At 35.3% G+C, this 26139-nt stretch overlaps 2 protein-coding genes and 1 pseudogene across 2 annotated transcripts; all 3 read left to right on the plus strand.

Moving 5' to 3' along the window:
* Positions 1 to 219: 219 nt before the first annotated feature.
* On the plus strand, positions 220 to 4079 carry LOC109792687 (auxin response factor 4). The gene is made up of 4 exons (XM_029270194.2): positions 220 to 508; positions 620 to 704; positions 807 to 897; positions 1203 to 4079. Exons 1-4 carry the CDS (start codon positions 416 to 418, stop codon positions 1465 to 1467), a joined length of 534 nt encoding a protein of 177 aa, XP_029126027.1. The 5' UTR covers positions 220 to 415; the 3' UTR covers positions 1468 to 4079.
* Positions 4080 to 13695: 9616 nt separating this feature from the next.
* Positions 13696 to 14415, plus strand: LOC109813788 (G-type lectin S-receptor-like serine/threonine-protein kinase At1g11300 pseudogene; annotated as a pseudogene).
* Positions 14416 to 21813: 7398 nt separating this feature from the next.
* On the plus strand, positions 21814 to 24426 carry LOC145956851 (ERBB-3 BINDING PROTEIN 1-like). Its single transcript, XM_083072616.1, has 2 exons — positions 21814 to 23008; positions 23088 to 24426. Exons 1-2 carry the CDS (start codon positions 22874 to 22876, stop codon positions 23226 to 23228), a joined length of 276 nt encoding a protein of 91 aa, XP_082928742.1. The 5' UTR covers positions 21814 to 22873; the 3' UTR covers positions 23229 to 24426.
* Positions 24427 to 26139: the final 1713 nt, after the last annotated feature.

Consider the following 26139-nt stretch of genomic DNA (forward strand, 5'->3'; position numbering starts at 1 on the left):
AAGGTTACTTCCCTCATGCCACTGACCTAATTTTTCTTATTACTCTTCAATTGTGTGATTCTCTTATTTTTAATTTTACGCGGTGATGTTTGGAGAAAGCAAAAAATGAGGTTCATGACCACCGCAATCTTTACTTGGCAAAGGTTTGTTTCTCCTTTGTAACAACTCTTGTGGTGCTGGCTGTTGAAGCTGATATGCAACATGACTAACATTTGTGGCTGTTCAAACCTTATTTTGCTTCTGTAAAAGTAGAGAAATTCTTATTATTTTGAGCATTGTTTGTAGTACAAGGGGAGTGCTTGAAATCTTGGGTTGTGTTCAGTTGGCAGGATTGTATTTGGAGGGGAAAGATCGTGAGGAATTGAGAGCAGATGAACAAGGAAATGAAACAACACCTGCCAAGTCAACACCTCACATGTTTTGCAAAACGCTTACAGCCTTAGACACCAGCACTCATGGGGGGTTCTCAGTCCCTCGCAGAGCTGCTGAAGACTGTTTTCCTCCTTTGGTGTGACACCATGCTCTACTTTGCACTCATAAGTTCTACAACTAAATTTTTCAAGAGTTTTGAATTCTTTGTCTCCTTGAGAATGATGAATTGCTTTTGTGCTCACTACAGGATTATAAGCAGCAGAGACCCTCTCAAGAGCTTGTTGCCAAAGACCTGCATGGTGTGGAATGGAAATTTAGACATATTTACAGAGGTAATTGAAAAAATAAATGAAAAGGTTGGTGTTGCTGGCTTCATAATCACATATTGATTGACATAAATGATACAAAAAGTCCATGTGGTAACTTTTTGTCAGGTCAGCCAAGGCGGCATCTGCTCACTACTGGCTGGAGTATCTTTGTTAACCAAAAGAATCTCGTTTCTGGAGATGCAGTTCTGTTTCTAAGGTGTGTATACATGTTCAAATAGGATATTGTTTTCATTGGTATTGATATGTTTGTTTTTCCTATACTGTTCTAGCAATCACTGTTAATTTGTTCTTTTATTGGAATGATTAGTAAACATTCATTGTTGATGTTAATATTAAGGAAGCTTCTTGTCATAGTGACAGTGAAGTACCAAATTAGCATAGTGACATTTTTGGTTCTCGGGGATCTAGAATTTGTCTTGCCAAAATTTGGAAGCATGGAAAATGACTGATAATAAAATCATTATAATGTTTGTTTCTTATTGGTCATTAATTTGTTTATAGGGGTGAAAATGGAGAATTGAGATTGGGAATCCGAAAAGCTGCTCGACCAAGAAATGGTCTTCCTGAATCAATTGTTGGTAGCCAGAGTTATTATCCCAATTTCCTTTCTTCTGTGGCCAATGCTATATTCGCGAAAAGCATGTTTCATGTTTTCTACAGTCCGCGGTACTATATTAATGGATCAGATTTTTTGTTTTGCAAAATGTTTGAACTTCATACTCTAATTATTGGACCTTTGATTTCCATTTTGTCGTGGAAACTATAGATGATTCATTAATTTGATGTTTGTCATGAGAACTTATCTGTCAGTTATGCAAAATCTCAAAAGCAATGTTGTTAAAATTGAGATTTTACCTAAGATCAGGAAGGGGAGAAAAAATTGAAACCGAGGGTTGTAAGATCCTATATTTTTTGCCTAAAATGTAAAATTATATTTCTATATAATATATGCATAAAAAAACCTTTAAATTTACATAATTATAGTAATAACAATATATTTAACAGAATAGTTATAAACAAAAAAATTTAACAGAATAATCACTGTTGGATAGAAATCCCAAAATTTATGGGATATTATTATGTTGCAGAATTTCAGGGATTAGGATCTACGATTTATTCTTTATTATTGTTACTGATTTATAGGGATTCCTATTTAATTATAAGAATTGCCTATTATTTGTTTCCTTTTTTTATTTTCCTGTTTTGCCTATTTATGAACTTAATGAAATGGAAACTTTCCTAAAAATTAAAAGTTAATCGAAAACTAGAGATTTATTTAGAAGTTTCCTAATTAAGGAAATAAGGAAATAAAAAACTGTACAAATTAGCTATAATTAAGGAAATAAAAACTGTAATAATCAGCTATAATTAAAAATTCCTCAAAATACATTTATATATACTACTAGTCTCCTAATTAAGGAAATAAGGAAATAAAAAACTGTACAAATCAAATCATCCAAATCTATCCTAATTACGGAACAAATCTCCTAATTATTATAGAACAAATGTGCACCCTATTTTTAAGATTTTTGAAGAGTATGAATCTGGACCGATTTTTGAAAACATCCTGTTTCATGGGAACTAATTTTGACACATCAATGGTGTTTATAGAAAAATCACATGATTTCCTTGATGAGATGAGATTGCCCCTGTTTAGTTTTAGCTCAATATGTTGACTTTCCTATTTTTAAGATTTCTCTCATTCAATACAATTATTTAAGATTTCTCTTATTCAATACAGTTATTTAAGAATAAAATGGAATTCAAAGTTATAGCTTTATTAGAGTAGTTATTGTATCTGATAACCTCTAATTGAGGGAATTGGAACTCAACAATTAGATTTTGAAATTATACTATGAATGAAATATGTTTATACAGGTAACTCAGAAAGAATCTAAAAAAATAATTGTTTTTTTTTTAAATGAAATTTACATCGGTTTAAGGTAGAACCGATGTAGATTTACGTTCAAATCTACATCGGTTTTGTTTACAACCGATGTAGATTTGAACGCAAATCTACATCGGTTTTTTGACAACCGATGTAGATTTAAACGCAAATCTACATCGCTCTATTCTACATCGGTTTTATAACCGATGTAGATTACCTTCCAGAACCGATGTAGAACAGTGATTTTGTAGTAGTGCTATCTGTAGGTTTAGAGGTCTTAGAGTAGCTAAAAATAAGAAAGTGAGAGGAGTGGAGCTCAATACGGCCTCTTTGGAGCTCAGTACGGCCCGTATTGCATTTTTGAACTACAATACGGCCATACTGAAACCAATACGGCCGTATTGATGTTTTTGAACCTCAATACGGCCGTATTGAATTCAATACGGCCGTATTGAATTCAATACGGCCGTATTGAAGTTCAAAACTTCAATACGGGCCGTATTGACACCAGGGGCCGTACTGCGCCTCACCCCTATAAATAAGACGTCATTTGGACGTCATTTGACACTTTTCCACACTTCTTGGACTCTCTTCTTGAGTATTCTGGGGTTTTTGAGCAGTGTTCTACCCTAGAATTCTCACCGAGAGCCGATCCGACGAAGTTCTTGAGTTCTGAGCATTTAGCTTGAGAATTCGAACTAGTCGAAGGGAAATCTTTTTGATTTCCATAGTAAAGATTAATTTTTAGGGAAGGAGCGAGCGAGCGTGTAGTGGGAGGGAGCGCCAAAAAGCCTCCTAACATTTGAATATATAAAAGCACGCTTCAAAGGTTTCTTCTTCAAAATCCTTCCTTTTACTGCTTTCTGATTGTTGCATCACATGTTTAATTTATTCATCATGTAGATATCTTATTCATAGCCGCTTATAATAAACAGGGGTAATTTAGTAATTTTACACTGTTATTTATGAAATAATCCGTCATAGGGAACCCGAAAGGGGCGTTGTGGGGTGCTAACACCTTCCCCGCACGTAACCGACTCCCTTACCCGACTCTGATTGTAATGACCAAGGTTGATTTATGAAATCAATTGCCTTATCCCTTTTTCCAATGTTTTGAGTAAAACGTTGGTGGCGACTCCAAGAACCCTTCTTTTTGCGAAAACCACTAATCCCTGGAGGGTCCCGCTTGGGATTAACATGGATTGGTGAATCATTTAATAAAATTGTTAGTTCGACGAGGTCTCAGTTTGAGAATAAGTCGTTCTAACAATCCACCACTTTTCAAAACTTAAAAAGAGTCCGACCATCCTCGCGAATGCCAAGGTCCGTTTCGGCGGGTGGCGACAGATGGCGACTCCACTAGGGAAGTCTCGAGAGTCAGTCCCATTTAGTGATGGATTATTTTTAAATAATAGTTTAAAATTACTTCATTACCCCTTACTTGTATGATAACATGCTTTATCTATTTGGCTTTAATAATTGTTGTATGTTTAATTTTCCGCAATTGTTTGAAATACAAACTGCACACGAACCTTTGCACACAACAGTTCCCTCTATACCCGGGGGCATGAGTGGCAAGCCATAGGGAGTGGATGTTAGTACGGCCGGTTGTCGAATGGGTCTATAGGTGCCCGTAGACCGTTGTCGGAAAGCATCACTCAAGGTGATAACCATGAACTCGAGTCCGACAGTGCGTTGGAGCTTTCCATCGGCTTACGACGAGATTGGGTCCCTATAATGGGGGCACCTTGGGGGCCTCAGACCGGTGAGAACAGTTAGAACCTCCTTGAATATGCACTTTTCTGCAGGATACCCCTACCTCGTGATTCGCTCGTGACTGTTCGTGGATGAGTGAATTGTTTGTGCATTGTTTATGTGACATTGTTTGAGCATACATTGCATTCTTTAAACATACAACATTTCCTTTTAAAAAAAAGAATAAATAGGAATAAGAATCTTCCATTACATGGTGTTAACATCTACCATCATCACATTCATGTAGGTAGTTTCCCTTTTCACCCAAAAAAATACAAAAAACAAAATACCCAAAAAAAGAAAAAAAGGGTTATTTATCCAAACCAAGCAATATCATGCATCATCTTAGGGACATCCCGAAAACATGATAATGCTTAGTTGAATAAACACAATGCATGCATATTCAACGCCATCATCTCATATCATGCATTCTTATCAAAGATCATGGAGGGATCTAGTTTTGCATTTCATACATCCCTCATAGTAATTCATTAATAATAGTAATAAAAAGAAAGGATTAAGCGATGCGTATTTTCAGAATGGATCGCATGCCATTTGTTATTAAATGCAAGCCAACAACCGCGCCAAGCGAACACACGTCAACTCCGTTGTTGGTAATCAAGACAAACAAAGGGGAAGGTCCAACACTGTTAAGGATCACTACTGCAAGGCCTTTTCCCTACGAATCGAATAAGGCTGTGCCATGGATATACAACATCCATTCTTCTGCCGACAGCGATATCTCCAACATCGCTGGACTTGGGGGCATGACTAGGAGTGGCAGGATCTACACTCCCGAAGATCTTCATGATAAAGCTCCCAGGAATAAAGGAAAAGAAAAAGAAAAAGAAAAAACCGAGGAAAATAAAGAATCCGAGGAGGAGACAGACGAGCTGTTAAAGTATATCCGACAGAGCGAGTACTCCATCATGGATCAACTTCATAAGACGCCAGCAAAGATTACTCTGTTGTCGTTGATCCTATGCTCCGAACCGCATCGGCAAGCTTTGTTGAAAGTCTTGAACGAGGCATACGTGTCGCACACTATCTCCCAAGACAAATTTGAGGGGATTGTTAGTCACATCACGGCTAATGATCACCTCACTTTCACCGATGAAGAAATCCCCGCTGGGGGACCAAATCATAACAAGCCCTTGCACATCTCTGTAAAGTGCAAGGAGTATCACATCGCTAAAGTCTTGGTAGATAATGGGTCTTCCTTGAACGTAATGCCAAAAAGAACGCTCGATCAAGTGGCAATCAAGGGAATCCAAATGCGCCCGAGCAACATAATCGTCCGAGCTTTCGACGGTTCTAAAAGAGAAGTGGTGGAAGAAGTCAATCTCCCAATCCAAATTGGGCCCACCATCTTCAACGTCGAATTTCAAGTGATGGACATTACTCCCGCATACAGCTGTCTCCTCGGCCGACCTTGGATTCATGATGCGAAAGCTGTTCCTTCTACGCTCCACCAGAAAGTCAAATTCATTGTGGGTGACAAGCTGGTGACTGTACAAGCTGAAGACGACATACTCATCAGCAAGCCATCCACCATACCTTATGTGGATGCAGCGGAGGAAGCTTTAGAAACGGCCTTCCAAGCATTGGAAATTGCCAATGTTGAAACGTTTCCCCGAGAAATGAAGAAGGTAGCCTCCATGCTCACCAAGAACGGATACTTGCCAGGACAAGGACTTGGCAAGGATTCCCAAGGAATTCCCGAGCTACCTATTATCAAGGATAATCCGGGGAAACAAGGGTTAGGATACAACCCTAATAAAGATCAAAGGACGAAGAGGAACCAAGATCCTTCTCGACGTTCTTTAAGCCAGATCTTTAGGAAGGCCGGTTCACAAGCGTCAAGGCCGGTCGTCGTCATCAAGTGTTCTTCTCCTTCCGATAGGGATGTATAGACCTGATGACTATTAGAGATTACTCCTCGGGGACAGCCCGACCCCCGAGCCTCGATAGGGCACATGTTTCCACTATAATTATAATAAAATCATTCTTCATTAATTCTTACTGCTTCTTTTCTTGCTTGCAATAAATCTCTAGACCACATTATTTTAACCCTGTTTGAGTAAACATGAATGAGGTTAAAATCATCTTAATAATAATAAACCCGCATCATTTTTATGTGGAAGTGTGTGTGACAACTTGGAGCACCTTCCCTTGGCCTCGACAAGTGTCATCATGGATAAAAAGAAATCCTTTAAAATAAAAGAAGCTCGGCAGGAAACCCAAAAAGGGGGCTGCGCAAAAATAAGAGCAAAAGACCCGCTAGGAATCCCACGAAAGGGTGACCTAGGCAAAAGTTAGGGTTGCAAAAATGAACAAAAACAAAAGTTCGCTAAAACGCCACAAAAGGGTGTTTTAGGCAAAAACAAGGACTATCAAAAAGCAAAAGAAATCCATGATGGTACCATGAGCCGAATTCAAAAAGGTTCAAGGGAAGCTATCTAAGTTGTCAAAATCACAACGTCAATAACAAGATTTTCTTAACTTCATAAGTGTTTAATCAAACAAGCCTAAACACATAAGCCTACCTTGGCCAACCATTCTTACAAAAACCATTTTCAAAAAAATAATCCCCTCTAAAACACAAACTTCAGAACAAAAATATCTTTCCTTTCTTTTCTCTCTTGTCCCAAACGATTTTAGAATAATCTAGTGGAAACATGGAGATATAGTGGTCAATAGGAGGGTTGACATGTCTTCTAAAGGAAGGGAAGAATCACTGGGTTGATGACGCCCATCTCGATATAACACGCATCATTCCTCGATTATGTAAATCGGCATCGCACAGCCCGTCTGGAGGAATGGCAAAATTCAAACAGAGAAACGCATCAGTTAATTCTTTTGAAAAAATAAATCAAATAGAATTAGGTGCATCATATCGCATACATGCATACAGATGATAGGTGTACTGGAAGATCACTTATTCTCTGTTTATTGAAAAAAAAAAAAAAAAAACAAAACAAAAAAAAAACAAAAAAAAACAAAAAATATAAACTTCAGAAAAAACAATGCGCCCGTACCATGTTCAGTACACCCGTACTAAAATCAGGGTTATGAACAAATTTTCAACTCAATACGGGCGTACCGAAATGAATACGGCAGCATTGGCCATAACGTCCACACCAATACGGGCGTATTGAATTCAATACGGCCCGTATTGGCCCATTCTCATTCATCACAACATCTTCATTCCTCTGCATACTTCATTTGTGAGTGTGTTTGAGATCCTTCCGTACAGAAAAAGCCAAAAATCAACAAAAAAGGCAAAAATACAGAAAAAGCCGAAATCAACAAAAAAGGCAGAAATTCAGAAAAAACAAAAAAATCGTACAGAATAACTGAGCCTGGAGAGGCTTGCCGAAATAATACTCGTACAGAATAACTGAGCCTGGAGAGGCTTGCCGAAATAATACTCACACAGAATAATTGAGCCTGGAGAGGCTCGCTGAAATAATACTCCCTCATCAGAATAATTGAGCCTGGAGAGGCTTGCCGAAATAATACTCCCTAGAGATATCTCATCTTCCACTCACGGGCCAAATTCCCCAGTGAGAGCTATCAAACCAAGATCAGCAAGATTCCCCAAGGAAGGCTTGATCATCCAAACAGAATATCCAAGTCGAAAGGACTCATACTTCCTCAGTGGAGGATAGCTTTCCAACTCAAGCGATGAGTGAAGCTAAGCCTGAAGAGGCTTTCTAAATAATACTCTGGGATATATAAAATTTTAAATCCCCATTCGCCTACTCAAAGGCACCCCTTCAAAAAAAAAAATCAAAAAATCACAAAAGACAAATAAACATTCCCCAAGTGGAATCCGGCTCTCAGCCAAACATCAAGCGTCAAGATGATCTGCCTAACAGAAGAGGCTAATCACAATCAATGACAAAATCCCCCAGCGGATAATAGCCTACACAGAGGCAACAAAATCAGAAAAACAAAAAGAGTCACCCGAATAAGGATAACTGGGATACTCCACCAACGTCGAAAGGACGTCAGCCAACCATAAGGCACCGCTCATCTCAGAAAGAGCATCTTCGTGTCTACACCCCAGGGAAACAGAAATTCCTCAATGGGCACCAACTATGCAAAGGAAAGTTGGGACACAAGAACCTATGAGTAACTGCACATCCCCTAGACGGATCCCTGCGTTATCCAGCCCTCAGCGGCGTCAAAATCAAAAACAAACCGTCGAAGCAGCATCGTGGACTGTGGAGACAAAACCATCACAGATCCCTGGAGAGGGCAAACTCACGCTACCAAAGTGTACAGAAGCACGGAGGTATGCAGCTTCCGGCTCGGGCGGCGAGCGAAGCAAAGCCTGGAGAGGCGGTACTCACAACTTCCAGCTCGGGCGTCGAGTGAAGTTGAGCCTGGAGAGGCGGTACTCACAGCTTCCAGCTTGGGCGGCAAGCGAAGCTAAGCCTGGAGAGGCGGTACTCACGCTACCAAAGTGTTCAGAAGCACGGAGGTATGCAGCTTCCAGCTCGGGCGGCGAGCGAAGCAAAGCCTGGAGAGGCGGTACTCACATTGCCAAAGTGTTCAAAAACACGGAGGTATACAACTTCCAGCTCGGGCGTCGAGTGAAGTTGAGCCTGGAGAGGCGGTACTCACGCTACCAAAGTGTTCAGAAGCACGGAGGTATGCAGCTTCCAGCTCGGGCGGCGAGCGAAGCAAGGCCTGGAGAGGCGGTACTCACATTGCCAAAGTGTTCGAAAACACGGAAGTATACAACTTCCAGCTCGGGCGTCGAGTGAAGTTGAGCCTGGAGAGGCGGTACTCACGCTACCGAAGTGACCAAAAGCACGGAGGTATGCAGCTTCCAGCTCGGGCGACGAGCGAAGCAAAGCCTGGAGAGGCGGTACTCAACCTGGAGAGGCTACTCAGCAATTTTCCACCGGAAGACACTACAAGTCGGAAGGATGGCCTTTTCCCCGGACAATTGGGTCAACTCCTTTACTTGTCAACCGGTACACTAAAAATCCGCTTGACTAAGTAAAGGGGGGGCAGCTGTAGACCCCTAAAATTGTCCGGGTCGGAAATAAGACTCGAAGACTCTCAAAGATCAATGGAAAGTCAGCCAGAAGGACTCCCAGAAGACCATAGGATGACTATCTGTAGGTTTAGAGGTCTTAGAGTAGCTAAAAATAAGAAAGTGAGAGGAGTGGAGCTCAATACGGCCTCTTTGGAGCTCAGTACGGCCCGTATTGCATTTTTGAACTGCAATACGGCCGTACTGAAACCAATACGGCCGTATTGATGTTTTTGAACCTCAATACGGCCGTATTGAATTCAATACGGCCGTATTGAAGTTCAAAACTTCAATACGGGCCGTATTGACACCAGGGGACGTACTGCGCCTCACCACTATAAATAAGACGTCATTTGGACGTCATTTGACACTTTTCCACACTTCTTGGACTCTCTTCTTGAGTATTCTGGGGTTTTTGAGCAGTGTTCTGCCCTAGAATTCTCACCGAGAGCCGATCAGACGAAGTTCTTGAGTTCTGAGCATTTAGCTTGAGAATTCGAACTAGTCGAAGGGAAATCTTTTTGATTTCCATAGTAAAGATTAATTTTTAGGGAAGGAGCGAGCGAGCGTGTAGTGGGAGGGAGCGCCAAAAAGCCTCCTAACATTTGAATATATAAAAGCACGCTTCAAAGGTTTCTTCTTCAAAATCCTTTCTTTTACTGCTTTCTGATTGTTGCATCACATGTTTAATTTATTCATCATGTAGATATCTTATTCATAGCCGCTTATAATAAATAGGGGTAATTTAGTAATTTTACACTGTTATTTATGAAATAATCCGTCATAGGGAACCCGAAAGGGGCGTTGTGGGGTGCTAACACCTTCCCCGCACGTAACCGACTCCCTTACCCGACTCTGATTGTAATGACCAAGGTTGATTTATGAAATCAATTGCCTTATCCCTTTTTCCAATGTTTTGAGTAAAACATTGGTGGCGACTCCAAGAACCCTTCTTTTTGCGAAAACCACTAATCCATGGACGGTCCCGCTTGGGATTAACATGGATTGGTGAATCATTTAATAAAATTGTTAGTTCGACGAGGTCTCAGTTTGAGAATAAGTCGTTCTAACAATCCACCACTTTTCAAAACTTAAAAAGAGTCCGACCATCGTCGCGAATGCCAAGGTCCGTTTCGGCGGGTGGCGACAATGTTATATTTGTGCGGCCAAGGTCGAGTTCGAACCTTTGTCCTACCAAGGTCGAATCCGAACTTCGATGTACCAAGGTCATGTTCGAACGTTGATATCATATTTTTCTAGCCAAGGTTGAATTCGGACCTTGATGACATATTCACATAGTTAAGTTCGAGTTCGAACCTTCGAATAAAATTTGTGTTACCAAGGTCGAATTCAAACCTTAAAGCGCTAAGGTCGAGTCTGAACCTTGATATTACATTTTCCTAGCCAAGGTCGAATTTGAACCTCGATGTAAAATTTGTGCTGCTATTATATTCTCCTAGCTAAGGTCGAATTTGAACCTTAGTCGAATCCTAAATACTAAGAGTCGAGAAAAGGCTAAGTATAAGAAACACATCGAAAACTAGCCAAATGCAAAATACGCATTACCAGAGCAAATGTAAACACTTTGCCAAAAGTAAATGATGTCCAAACTTGCATACAAACAACTGGAACATAAAGTAGTTACAAACTTCAGCAAAATACACAAAATAAATAAAGTCAGACATATCTACAAGCTCCCTTCGCTTGTACCATCAGAAAGGTCATCCTCATCCACCAGCTTCCCATCACGAACGTCTTTGTCAATGTTGAGCAAGGAAATATAAACCTCAGGGGCTATCACCTTCATCTGCCGAGCTGCCTTGAAGAAACCTCTCCTAAGCTCAACAATAATTTGGCACTGAGTGTCTACAAGCTCTTTCTCCGCACCTTCCTTTGTCGTACTTAAGACCTTTGAATCCATCTTTAGGACAACAATCTGCTTGGCATTGGCAGCAAGAAGCTCCTAATCACTCTGGCACCTCTCCTCGACTGCCTTCAGCTTCTCCTCCAGCACTTTGATCTGCTCCTCACATAGACGAACTTGGGCCCTCGAATCCTCTACCTCCAATTCAGTGGCCTTCACCTTGCCGATCAGATCTCCGACTTTGGCCACATAAGCTTCATTTGCCTTGACAATGGAAAAAAAGGACTTCTTAGTCTTTTCCAAGTCCTTCCTCGCCTCGTCCACCTCGGCTCTTTCCTTCTTGGCCCTCTCAAGGTCAACCAAATTTTTCTGCCACTTCCTCTTCCAATGATCCACTATAGCAATGGATCTTTGCCTGAACACCTCGGCAGAGTCGAGCCCCTCGATCAGACCAACCTTCTCAATAACAGCCTTATCTACAATCAAGGTTGGGGGCTCCTCGTAGAAGTTCTCTGCCGTCAAATTGGGATTCCAGAAAGAAAGGACGTTGGGAGACATGCTCACATGGTCTAACCTGGCAAGAGGACAACTTGTGTCAAACCTCTGATAAATGCAATGAGTTTGAGTTGTCGAGCTTGTTGAAGGAACAACAGATGAAGGGCCTCGTGGCCGACCTCGGCAACAGTAACCAGATTGACAGGAGTTGGAGTTATTACCTGCCACGCAAAGTAACTCAATAACACAAAATTGGCCAAACAAATAAAAGCAAGCTTGTAATACAAAGACACAATACCTCTTGGGCAGGCAGTTTTGAGAGAGGTGCCTCCTGCTGGTTATAATCTACAAGCACATCCATGGTCGAACTCGATGGAGGACTCGAGGTAAGGTCGATGGTCCCCCCTGACGTCCCCTCGAGAGCGACAAAGACCTCGGTAGTGACCTCGGTAGCAACCTCGGCCATCAATTCCTTTTCAACCTCAAGAGACTTATTTTTCCGCTTGTGCCGCGGTCGGAGGCTACTCTGTTCCTCCTCAGCATCAGGGATCTCCTACACCACAATATCAAACTTGGCCTTCAATTCGCGCCACTTGCTCTTACCCATCAGGCCTGCAAATAAAACAACACTGTTAGACACACACCAAGCCCACCTTGGTAAAGGTAAACACATCGGCCATACTCACTTTCTAGTCTCTTCTCCCTATTCTTCGACCTAGGAAGGGATATAACACCCCTGTTATCTACAGGCCGGGAGAGAGACTGCAACTTGTCTATGTCCTCCTCTTCAACGGTGGACAGATCAAAACCAGTAGAGCCAACTAACTTATTGGGGTTCTGCTGCCAAAAGAAAGGGAACCTTGGCTCCCCATCAAGGTGGAAGAGGTGCTCAAATGATACATCAGCATTGATAGGGCAAATTTTAAAGTAATCCTCCTTAAAATTTTTATAAGAAGGGCAGAATAGTTGGAATAGTCCTCCTTCCTTATAACCACTCAAAGACACCCAACCTAGAGGAGGGTCCCCAAACTTCAACTGATAAAAATGCATGAACTTGGCCAACGAAGCCTTTATTCCTAAAATCGAGCACAAAACTTTGAAAGCTCGGAGAAAATCCCAACTGTTCGGATGAAGTTGGCTTGGGGCAACGTTGTGTGACTGAGGAAGGAGCACTCAAATGGAGTAAAGGGAATCAAAACACCAAGATCCTTGATGAGGCATCGGTACATGTAAAAAAATAGGGAGGGACCTGACAAGAACACGCGCTCATCAGGTTGGCAGTGGTCGACCCTGATGAGATCGGCCACCGAGGAGGCGCAAATGGACAATTCCTTATGAAGTGAACCAATTGACGACGAGGATGAGAACCTACTCTCAAACTTGCCAACATCTCCGCTCACCTACTCATACTCGGGGATGGATATTAAAGGATGGGAATCTTTCCTATTATTCCCACCTCGCTTCCTTTTGTTATCCTCATCCTCACTACTAACCTTCCCTTTTCCCCTTGCACGACTACCCTCCATGATGCACGCTCTTAAGCAAATAAGCAAAGAAGAAGCGGAAATGGTACGAAAAACATGTACCTTGGTGTCGAAGGAGGGATAGGACGAACTAGCAAAGCACCAAAAATGGTGGAGAAGAAGAACGCCGAAGAGTAAAAAACACCAACAAAGAGGAAAATGAAAATGACTGTGGGGTGAATTGCAAAAATAAAGTAAAAGTGTGGGCCCCCCACTACAGTAAATAGCACCCATAATGAACTGGCAAAACTTGTCATCAAAGGAAGCGACCTGTCATTAATGAGGAGTCGTCGTTTCCCGAGTAACGAAATGTGTGCCTCCTCGAGAAAAACGTTTGAAAGGTGACGTTACAAAAATGAAGAGACACCTCCCAGTCCAAGCGACACGTTGCCATAGATAGCATCACATCATCGCAATCCATGAAGGACTCAGAAACTCTAAGGTCCAAAGATGGTAACTTCACGTTGGGATTCTTCACCCCTCAAAACTCTGCAAAGCGCTACGTTGGAATTTGGTGGAAGTCTGAGTCCACAGTCATATGGGTTGCTAACAGAAACCAATCACTGAATGATTCTTCTGGAGTTGTTACCATTTCTGAAGATGGCAATCCTGTGGTGCTCAATAGACAAAAACAAGTCATTTGGTCAACAAATGTATACAATTCATCATTCAATACAAGTTCCAAGCTTTCAGACTCTGGTAAGCTCGTTCTCACAGAAAACACAACAGGAAACAAGTCATTGTGGGATAGTTTTCAGCAACCTTTAAATACATTATTGCCAGGCATGAAACTTTCAAGCAATAGAAGAACAAGTACGAAAGTAGAACTAACATCATGGAAAAGCCCTTCTAATCCCTCTGTTGGGAGTTTCTCTTGTAGTGTTGTTCAACGCATAAATATAGTTGAAGTGTTCATTTGGAATTGGAATGTTGAAACTCGACCGTACTGGCGCAGTGGTCCATGGAATGGTGGCATATTTACAGGGATACCGACCATGTCACCGTATCTTAATGGATTCAAAGTTGGGGATGATGGGGAAGGAAATACAGATGTCTATTTTACATTACCAAGTGCATTAGAATTTGTAATCTATATGATGAATTGGCAAGGCCAATTAGAAGCAAAACTTGTTAGATAATCTTAAATTTTAGAGATATCCAAGTTAGTTTATCTGTTTTATTTGTTTTATTTTAGATAAGATAGTTTTTTTGATAAGATTTGTTTTGATAAGATATTTTGTTATCTTCTTGTTAATTTGGTACGTTGTACAATGGCTATTTAAAGGCCATCTCTTATTCAATAAAAATTACAGTGAGTTGCTACGATCACCCATAATTTTTGTATTACTCGTCTCTTCGTTTTCTACAAATTGGTATCAGAGCTTTATTCTCTGAGTGCCGAGTGTGAGAGGAAAATAGTGTGCGCCTGTGAAGGGGAAGAAAGAAGAAGGGAGAGAGTAATGGCGAAGGTTGTTAATGGAATGACCGTACCACAACTGTCGAAGAAAACCAATTATGATAATTGGTGTTTACAGATGAAGACCCTGTTGGGTTCCCAAAGTCTATGGGATATAGTGGAGAAGGGGTACCGAGAACCCGAGGAGGACGAAGACCAATCTGTGGCTCAGATTGCTGCATTGGAAAAGACACGAGTAAAGGACAAATCGACTTTGTATTTTTTGTACAATGACGTGGATGAATCAGGTTTCGAGAAGATTACAAACGCTGCGTCTTCAAAGGAAGCATGGGAGATCTTGGAGGTTGTGCATAGAGGTGTGAATAATCAATTTTATCGGGACTCAAAAAAAATTTTTAAAAAAAATGTTATGTAACCCAGAACAGGCCGTTCCAAATTCAGAACGGGCCGTTCCACGTTAGAAAAAAATACAACAACCCTAATTTGGAACGGCTGTTCCAAGATGGGAACGGGCAGTTATTAGTTTAGAACTGGCCGTTCCAATATTGGAACGGGCCGTTCTAAGTGACTGAAAGGATCCAAAATTCCTTACGTGGAACGGGCCGTTCACTACTAGAAAAATTAATATTTGTGACGAATTTTGTGACGGAAAAAATAGCATCGCTAATAGTGACGCATTTTGTGAGGGAATTTTAAGTTTTGTGACGGACTAAAATTTATTGACTTTTGTGACGGATTTTGTGACAGAATATATTCCGTCTCTAAAAATCCGTCACAAATTTCGTCACTGAATCAAAAAAAAAATTTGTGACGGAAAATTTTTCGTCTCTAAAAATCCGTCACAAATTTCATCACTAAACAAAAAAAAATGTTTGTGACGGATTTTGTGACGGAATAAACTTCGTCTCTAAAAAATCCGTCACAAATTTCGTCACTAAATAAAAAAAATTTAGTGACGGATTTTTCCCTCTCAAAATTCCGTCACAAATAGGTTAAAATATTTTGTGAAAATATTTGTGACGAATTATTCCCTCTCAAAATATTAAATTTTATTTATGAAACTTTCATATTTAAGAATTATGCATAATTAAAGAAAATATGTTAAATATTTTTAAAAATAATAATAAAAATAAAAATATTTTATTTCATTAAAAGACTGAAAAAATTATGAAATTTATTTAATTAAATAAAAAATTATCAATTTTGAGCATAAGAAATTAAGACATTCATTAAAAATATTTATAAAAAAAAACTTGTGAAATTAAAAAAAAAAGAGTATTAATTTAATTTTGGCTTAATTACATTTTTGTTCCCTCAAGTATTGTAATTGTGCAATTTTGATCCCTAAGGTTTTAATTAGATAATTTTAGTCCCTAAATAATTGTAATTGTGCAATTTTAGTTCTTTAATTTTTAATTGAACAATTTTAGTCCCTCAAATATCATAATTGTACAATTTGAATGTCTCCCATTAAAAATTTAATAATTTTAAAATTTTAATATATATATATATATAATAATTTAAATTATATAATTATTTGCTTATTTAAGTTAGCATATACTATAATTTTTATTAATGTAACAAATGATATATATTTAATATTACTAAATAAATAAAATGTATATATTATTAATAATTTAATATTGCTAATAAATTAATATCAATAATATTTTTAGTATATTTATAGATAAACTCATAATTTGATAATTATAACTTAGTATATGTTAATATAATTTTACAAAAATATAAATATACTAGATAAGATATGTATATTTATAATTAATATACTTATAATTTTGTAAAAGTATATTAATATATAATAAGTTATATTTATCAAATTATGAGTTTATCTATAAATACACTAATAATATTATTGATATTAATTCATCAATAATATTATAAAAATAATAATATATAAATTTTATTTATTTAGTAATAATAAACAATTATACTAATAGAAAATTCGGGATGTTACAATTTGATATATTAATGAAAATTATAATACACGTTGATTTGAATAGACAAATAATATAATTTTAAAATATTGTGTATATATATATATATGTATATATAGTAAAATTATGAAATTTTTAATGAGAGTATAATATAGTATTAATGAAAATTATGATACATATGTATGTATGTATATATATATGTATGTATGAATAGACAAATAATATAGTATTAATAAAAATTATAATACACGTTGTTTTTTAGTTTAGTTGTTTATTGAAAAATGTCTTTCTAATGTCATAATTTTATAATTTTAAAGTGTAAATTTTTAGTTAAAAAATTAAAAGTTTCTTATTTTATGTTAATAAAATAATATCTTTTAATTTCTTTATTTTTTTGGTTTAAAAACAAACTATAAATTAATGTAATTTAGATTTAAAAGTGACAAGGATAATTTACAAGTTTTTTATTATTTTTTTAACTTTAATTGCTTCTAAATGAAGGAAAAAAGTAAGAAAACAAGATATCTTGAAACCCTTCATTGAGTGATATCTAACAAATTATGAGAAACAATCTCACACTCTAGTGAATAAATTTTTATCAATACCATAGTATTTGACTCAACCATGGGTTTGACAGTAACACATGGTCGTTATGAATTCGATTAACAAGAACATGGAGAGGTTGGGAACCTTATATCGAAGATTTAATTCGAATGAAAATAGAAAGTACTACTACTGTGATGAATTGGAATGCATATTCGATAAACCCTAAACACTTTGATTTTGAAATACAAGAATTGCTTTACTCCATCCTCTTTCAACCGTCAATAATTTATCTGTTTTAAATTATGACTTATTTTTATTATAAAAACCAACAAAACTGTAAAATTGGATAACCAACAAAACTACTACATGGAGGTTATTTTTTAATAAAGTGGAGACCAAAACCTTTGTATTTCTTTTATCTTTAGTTAAGTTATAAATAAGTTTAAATTGATTTTTTTTAAAAATGAGTAAACATGATTTAGATTATAAAAAATGACTAAACGTAATAATTTATTGTAGATTTTATTTATAATTTTTTTTTGGAAAAAACTCAAATGAAATCAAATTTCTAAATAAAATATTCAAAATAACATAAATTTAGTTATTTGAATTTTTGTAATTAAAAAACCATAAGAATTATATAAATTTCAAAATTCAAAATTAGGCTAATTTTAAAATTGAATTTATAATAAAATATGATTATATATTTAAATTTTTAAAAATGAATTTAGAAATTATTGAAACGATAATTTATATTTATGTTATTTTATATAAAAAAATGAATTTGATAAATAGAAATATGTTAAATTTAGATTTTTAATAAGTTAAATATCAAAATTGCTAGTGACCGGAACGGGCCGTTTCAAAAGTGAAACGGGCCGTTCCGGAATAAGAAAATTGCCCAAAATTGGAGAAACAGAACGGCCCGTTCTAGGATCACATTTTAAGGTACATCAGCCATGTCTGGAACGGCCCGTTCCAAAAAGTGGAACGGGCCGTTCTGTATTCGCATAGTGATCATCAATGCATGTGTTAGAACGGCCGTTCCGATTTACTTTTAATAGGCTATTTTAGTATTTTAGAACGGCCCGTTCCACCTTGGGAACGGGCCGTTCCGTATTTGCGAATTGTTCATAAATTTGTGTTAGAACGGGTCATTCCACTTTAGTTTTAATAGGCTATTTTAGTAGTCTAGAATGGTCCGTTCCAGTTTGAGAACGGCCGTTCTGGGCTAGTTAAAAATCAAAATATTATAAAAATTAATTTTCATAAATATTCATTATTAAAATACTAATAATTATTAAAAACCTTTAAAACACTCTATAAAAGTCATTAAAATAAATATAAGAAGATAATGTCCACAAATATAAAATAAATAATAAATAACTAATTTAGTTATTTATTGAAAAATATCTTTCTAATTTCATAATTTTTAATTTTAAAATTTAAATTTTTAGTTAAAAATTAAAAAAAAATTACTTTTTTGTTAATAAATTAATATCCTTTAATTTCTTATTTTTTATGCTTAAAAGCAAACTTATAAATTAATCTAATTTAGATTTATGAAAGAAATAAGCACAGCCTAAAAAATGGAGATATTTTATTTTGCATGAAAGTTGTTAATATGACAGCTATTACTCGATCTTGTGTTTTCAAGTATCCTAATATTGTGATAAAATATGAGTTAGAATTGATTTAAATGAATAAATATTAGAACTATATATTCATATGTATCACAAAGAAAAAGTAAGGGAAATAACATATGAATTAATTGACATTGTAATAACTATCCACAGTCAACGGTAGAATGAAACAGCATCAAATTAGCCTCAAACAACTCTAACCTCTCGTTTGCACTCTCAAGTGATAATTTATAAAGCATCCACAGTCATTATAATTTTATGGATTGAAAATGTTTCCCTTAAAATTACAAAATCATTTCAACAAAACTATATTACAAATAGTAAGAATTTAAAATTCTTTAAATTTGTAAAATTTTTCATCCAAACACACATTATAAGAATTATTTTCCTTATCTTCTTATCTTGTCCGATATATATATATATATATATATATATATATATATATATATATATATATGTATATATATATATATATAAGCAAAACTCAATAAAATTATTGATTAAACGATAAAGTATACAAATTTTTAGACTTATAAATTTCACTTTATTATATAAATCAACAAGTTTAATATTTAAAAAGATAAATAAAAGTATATATAATTTCAATATATTATTATAAATTTAATATAATAATAATAATAATTATTATTATTATTATTATTCATTTTTATTGAAATAGATCAATCTTTTAATATATTATAGTATATATAATTTTAATATATTATATATAGTCATTAAATTTAATATAATAATAATAATAACTAATATTATTATTCATTTTTATTCAGGTAGATCAATCTTTTAAGTGTAATATAAGTTTTTTTTTTTAAATAACTTGTAGCCTATGCTTTTAAACTAAATACATATTATAATAAAACTTTAGTTTATTTAATTTTAAATATATTTGATTACTTTGTACGTTTATGTAGTTATTTAGAGAGAATATCATTTTTTTATATCGAAAGAAAAAGTGTTGTACATAAAACTTTAAAATTTTGTTAAAATTTCAAAATTGAACTATTATTATTGTTATTATAAATATATTATTATTTTAAATTTGAAATACTACGATTTTGCATTTAAATTAAATTATATTAATCATTATTTTCAAGTTTAAATTCAAAATATTATTTATATATTAATTTAATTAATAAAAATATAAGGTAGTAATTTTAAAAATAATTGTATTTTAACATATTTTATTATAATTTCATTTTAATTTATTATAAAATAATTAGAATATTTAATTTAACGTCATTAAAAAAATAATCATTATAAAATTTATTCTTTTTAATTTAATTATTTATTATAATACTTTTTAGTTACCGTATTTACCAAAAAATTATTTTTAATTAAAATATATTTTAGAATTTTAGTTAATTCATTATCATTCACTCACTTGATTAAAAAGTGACAAAATATAATTAATTAAAAATGAATGTGTAATTAGAAAAGTTTAAAATATTAATTTTTTAATTTAATAATTTAATTATAATATAATAAATTTAAAAAAACTTTTAAATTAAAGTAAAGAAATCAGAAGTGTCAATTTATTTTTCTAAGTTATTGATTTCTTTTGATTTGAATTATAATTTTTATAATATTTAGATTTATTATGATTTAATTTTTATAATTTAACAATCCAACCCTTAAAAATAATGTTTATTTTTAAGATAAATATTATTTAATTATTTATAAACTTTATTTATTAACATAAATAAACTTTATTTATTAACATAATTATTTAATTATGTTAATAGTATATGAAACTAATTAAAAATTTGATACTAAATTAATATGATTATCCGACACAAGTGAAATTTAAAACAATTTCTTTATTTTAATCTAATTCAATAATAACATGTTTGATTTAAATTAAATTTTAAAAAATTATTTATTTATTTATTTTAAATAAATTAAGCACAAATTAAAAATATATAAAAATGCTCATAAATATTTATTTTATTTTTTAATATCCATTTTCTTTTTTTTTTAGGTTAGTAGCAAGTAGTTTTGCCGGGAGAAAAGCAAAAACAGAAGGGGGAAAGAGTGAGTGAGTGAAATTTGGCATCAAATTTTGAAAACCACCCCACACACACTTTCACCCTCCATCAAACTCCAATTTCATTTCTCTCTCTCTTCTAATCCCAATTCTCTGGTCCCCCCTCCCCCATCCATGGCCACCGAAACCCTAGAAGACTCCAAGCCTCCGCTACACAACGCCAAATCACCACCGGCCTCCGAGATTCCGAAGAAGGAGGCTTTAGCGAAGCGGGGTTTGCCCTTGAGGGTGAGGGACTTGACGCGAGTGAAACGCGAGGTCGCACGGTTAGGGGAGAGGGTGTAGCAGTTCCGGTCTCGCCGCGAGGTCAGGAAGTGGAGCACGTTTTCCAGGACGTTCTCCAGGACCTGGTCCGGGAAGGGGGCGTGGGGCTCGGACTGAGCGCAGGTTCAGCTCTTGGAGGTCGAGGATTCCGCGATTTTAGGCTTGGGCATTTTCGTCGTCACCAAAACCCTATCGTTCGCCGCCGCGTTCTCTTGCTGGCGCTGGCGATTCCCTCAGTGTCGACGAAGGCGAGGGGATTTTCCTGCCGCTAGTAGCGGCGCTCCTCTCCGACGTTGCCAAACAGGTGAATGTATTTGTTATTTTGACATTCTATTGTCTGATGCTGTTTGTGTTATTGTTGTATGGCTCAGGGTGCGCTTTATTTTGGAGTGGAGACACTTCTCTTGAAGTGTGAGACATGGCTTTCTGAGGCATTCTCACCTAAAGGGTTTCAATCTACTCAAATACAACTAGAGGACTTGATTCAAATTTGGAAATTTGGCTCGGCCCTTGGTAAAATTTGTTGTTTTTAATGGCAAACGTCATTAACTTGCAACTTCAGCCCTTGCTATTCTTGCTTTTGGCTATAACACCACACGGTTTATTCTAACAATTGTTATTTATTTATTTATTTATTTTAATGTATTGGCTTTTGCAGCAAGTGACTTTATCCTACACTTATGTATGGGCTACCTAGCAAGAAATTTTGTATGTACTCAACTCTTTCACTAGAGCTTGTGCAATAAACAGTAATCTCATGCCTTGGAATGTTTGTTCAATTGTTAATCACGCATCGTTGTGTCTCTGTCTGCCCATAAATAAATCTTGTGAGGTGCTTTTACATACCTATTGATTGGACTATTATGTTCTGTAATTTCAGTTGCATTTATTCTGTTAGAAAGTCAGTTAGTGTGTTTGTTAGTTGCTGACTCAGCAGTGAGTCATAGGGCTTAGCTATATAAGGGTTTATCCTCTGTACTGCTTCTCTTAATGATGATCTCATAGTTCAGTTTCTCTCTGTTATGTTTTTCTCTAATTTCTATTATGGACTCAAGTTATTACTGAAATGTTTGTGCGGTTGTACATATATTATCATGTTAGCATCCCTTTGGTGACAATTTCTTTAGAGTTTAGAGTGGGTTTTCAGGATATGTGAATGTGAATTACAAAAACAAGATATCTCTGAGAGTTGAACTGAAACCTATACCCTTGATATAATGATTTGTTTTATTCATGCATAGTATTGTCCTGTGTGTGTGGTTTGTTTACTTTGTTTCCTGAGGATATGGTGCCACCAAGAGACTTGCTTTTCATACTACTGTTTGAAACTTGAGAGTCATATCTTGTATTTGTAAATTAAAATGGAATTGTGGTTATTAAAAACAGACTTCAATTGCTGAAGATACGATCATGATATTGTTAGTCAGATAAAATGCATATGGATATGTGAAAGGCAATTACCCACTAACCTCTTGATATTTTGAGTGAGCCAGTTTTCCTTTAGTTAATTTGTTTGATTTCTTCCTTTTCCTGTTGCCTAATTTAAAATAAGCTGGAAATAATCATATACATAGATGACCTTATTTTTAACAATTACTCATTTTCTAATCACTTATCTTTTTTCCACAGAACAAGGATGTAACTGAGGCAATTCAAAAGGTTGCTGCTGCCTATGACTGTAAAATTGTTGAGGGTGTTCTTAGCCACCAAATGAAGCACTTTGTTATTGATGGGAATAAAGTTGTCCTTAGTTTGTCTAATCCAGACACCAGAGTTGACGAAGCAGAATTTGAAGAGAATGAAGTTTATGCGATTGATATAGTAACCAGCACTGGAGATGGCAAGGTAGGTTAATTATATCAACATATTTACCAGTATAATACAATTTATGAATGATAATAAGTATATTTTCACTCTGTTGCAGCCTAAGTTGTTGGATGAGAAGCAGACTACTATTTATAAGAGGGCTGTTGACAAGAGCTATCACTTGAAGATGAAAGCATCTAGGTTCATCTTCAGTGAAATAAGCCAAAAATTTCCAATCATGCCATTCTCTGCTAGGTAATTGTCTTAGAGTCAATGAGGTAAGAGAACTAAACACAAACATCTTTTTTAGCTTTGGCAATTTTCTTAGAGTCAATGAGGTAAGAGAACTAAACACAAACATTTTTGTTGGTCTTTCTTCTGCTTCTGTGATATTTGGCTGCTATAAAATGTGTTTTAATTATAATAGTTAATCAATATACGGGTTTTGTGACTCTGGTAATCGATTACAAGAAATAGGTAATCGATTACCAGAGAACCTTTTAATAAGTGAATTGCGAACATGTGATTCTCATTGTCTGGTAATCGATTACATGTATAGGTAATCGATTACATGTATAGGTTAGTGGATATATGGGTTTTGTGACTGGTAATCGATTACAAGAAATTGGTAATCGATTACCAGAGAACCTTTTAATAAGTAAATTGCGAACATGTGATTCTCATTGTCTGGTAATCGATTACATGTATAGGTAATCGATTACCAGACTCTTAAAAACAAATGGTTCCATCAAATTTAGTCATCAACAGTTAGTGAGGGATTCATCCCAGTTAGTGACGAATAAAATCCGTCGCAAATTGTGACGGATAAAATCCGTCGCAAATTGTGACGGATAAAATCCGTCGCAAATTGTGACGGATTTAATCCCTCACAATTTGTGAGGGATTTAATCCCTCACAAACTGCGAGGGACTAAATCCCTCGCAAATTGTGACGGATTAAACTTAATTAAAGTCTTCACAGTTTGTGACAGATTTAATCCCTCACAAATTGCGAAGGATTTAATCCCTCACAAATTGCGACGGATTTTTATTAATTTCTAAACATTTATTATTAGAAATTAGTGATGGAAATTATACTATTTGTGATGCCTTAATTCCGTCACTAATTGTGACGAAAAAAATAATCCATCACTAAATATTTTGTGACGCCAAATTTTGTGACGGAATCATTTCCGTCACAAATTCCGTCACTAATCAATTAGTGACGGATTTTATCAAAATTAGTGACGGATTTGTTCCCTCTCTAATTTTAATTTTTCTAGTAGTGGTTCCAAATTTCAGAACGGCTCGTTGCACGTTTAGAACGGGCCGTTCTGAATTTAGAACGGGCCGTTCCAGAGTCACATTTTGCTTGTAACGGTATGATCCAGAACGGGCCGTTCCGATTTTGGAACGGGCCGTTCTGGGTCAGGTTTGATGCCTATAAATAGACGTCTGGGGCACAGTTTTCACCCCCCGAAAAAATTTCGTCCAATACTCTTCAGAGCTCAAAATTTTTTTCTTTCTCTCTCCCCCTCTCTTCTATATTGCTTGAGATCTGTGAGACACCTCTGTAGTGTGAAAAGGTAGCCAAAAAGCACCATCTTGATCATCATATTCGAAGATTCAATTCATTTGGTATCGTTCTTTTCTTAACTTCTTTTTTTCTTTTATTTATTTGTTTATTTTATTTATTTGTTTATTTATTCTTTGTTTATTTATTTATTTTTATTTATTGTTTGTACATAGTAAATATGATTTGTTGCCTTTAATATTATTATTTATAAAAATATTTAATATGCGACCAATAATAATGTTAATTGAATAACATTTTTATCTTTAACATTATTAGGTCCTGAGAGTTTAATGACTAGTCATTTGCTAGCTTAAACTCTCCTTAACAAATTTGTTTTTTTTTTAAATAAAGATATGTTGCAATCAATAACCTTAATTAAGTAGCACTTCTATTTTTAACGTTATTGGAGCGATTTATTGTTTAGTCATTTACTAACTTGAATCCTTATGCAAAATCTATTTCTTTAGATAAAAATATAAAAATATAAACATAATGTTGCTTTAATGATATTAATTGCGTAGCATTTCTACCCCTTAATATCATGTAAATCATAAAAGTTAATAGAATAATTATTTGTTGTTCTAACCTTTAAGCCTATTTTATTATCAACAAATAAAAATCAATAACATTGATTGAATAACAATTCTATCTTTCATGTTATTGGGAGGGTTTATTGATTAGCCATTTGCTAACCTAAATCCTCATGATTTTTTTTTAATAAAAAAAATACAAAAGAAACATCTCTCATATTAAAAAAAAAAAAGATATATGTATGTATACACATTTTCGAGGAATAAAATAAATGTTTATAAATTTATATAATTTTGCGCAATTAATTAAAGGTACTGTTTTTACAGGCGTTGTAGGGTGCTAATACCTTCCCTACATGTAATCGACTCCCGAACCCAACTTTAATTTTAAAGATTATCTTTTAAAGGGTTTTCCAATGTTTTTCCCTTAAAATAAAATATTGGTGGCGACTCCACTGGGGATGTTTGAGAGTCAGGCCTTATTAAATTAATTGCGCAAAATTATGACTTTATAAATATTAATTTTATTTTTCTCTTGCCTTTTATTTTATTTTTTTTTATTTATTTGTTTTGTTATTTTTGTTTGCTACGCATGTGTTGTTTGAATTTAAGTTTAAATTAGAGTTTTATTTATTTTATTTGCATCTCTATTTTGTTACTCCACACACCCACTAACACTTGTACCTCACACACTTTGGGCTCTATACCCGAGCCTGTGCGAGCATAGAAGAGAAAGTGGCTTGATGACTGTTATTGAGGGGCTTGATGCTCACTTGACCGTTGTTGAGTCACTACTCGGGTTGTTACTAGTAGCATGGGTTAATCATATTGAGAGGGTATGTTCCCTACTTGTGATTGGTTCATGCGCTAGGTCCTTATTTATATGATAAGGGCAACCTGGGGACCAATAAATCTTGAGGAGTTTTTAGATCCACCCACAAAACCATGCACTAATAGGTGGACTTAATGACCTTCCAAAGTAGGGTGTTAACCTTAAAACTTTCCTACCCTAGGTTTACCGTAATAGGTCACATTATACTACTCTCTATCCCTCTTCTTATATAT

This window comes from Cajanus cajan, chromosome 4, assembly GCF_000230855.2.
Source record: "Cajanus cajan strain Asha chromosome 4, NIPB_CcT2T_4, whole genome shotgun sequence".
NCBI classification, from domain to species: domain Eukaryota; kingdom Viridiplantae; phylum Streptophyta; class Magnoliopsida; order Fabales; family Fabaceae; genus Cajanus; species Cajanus cajan.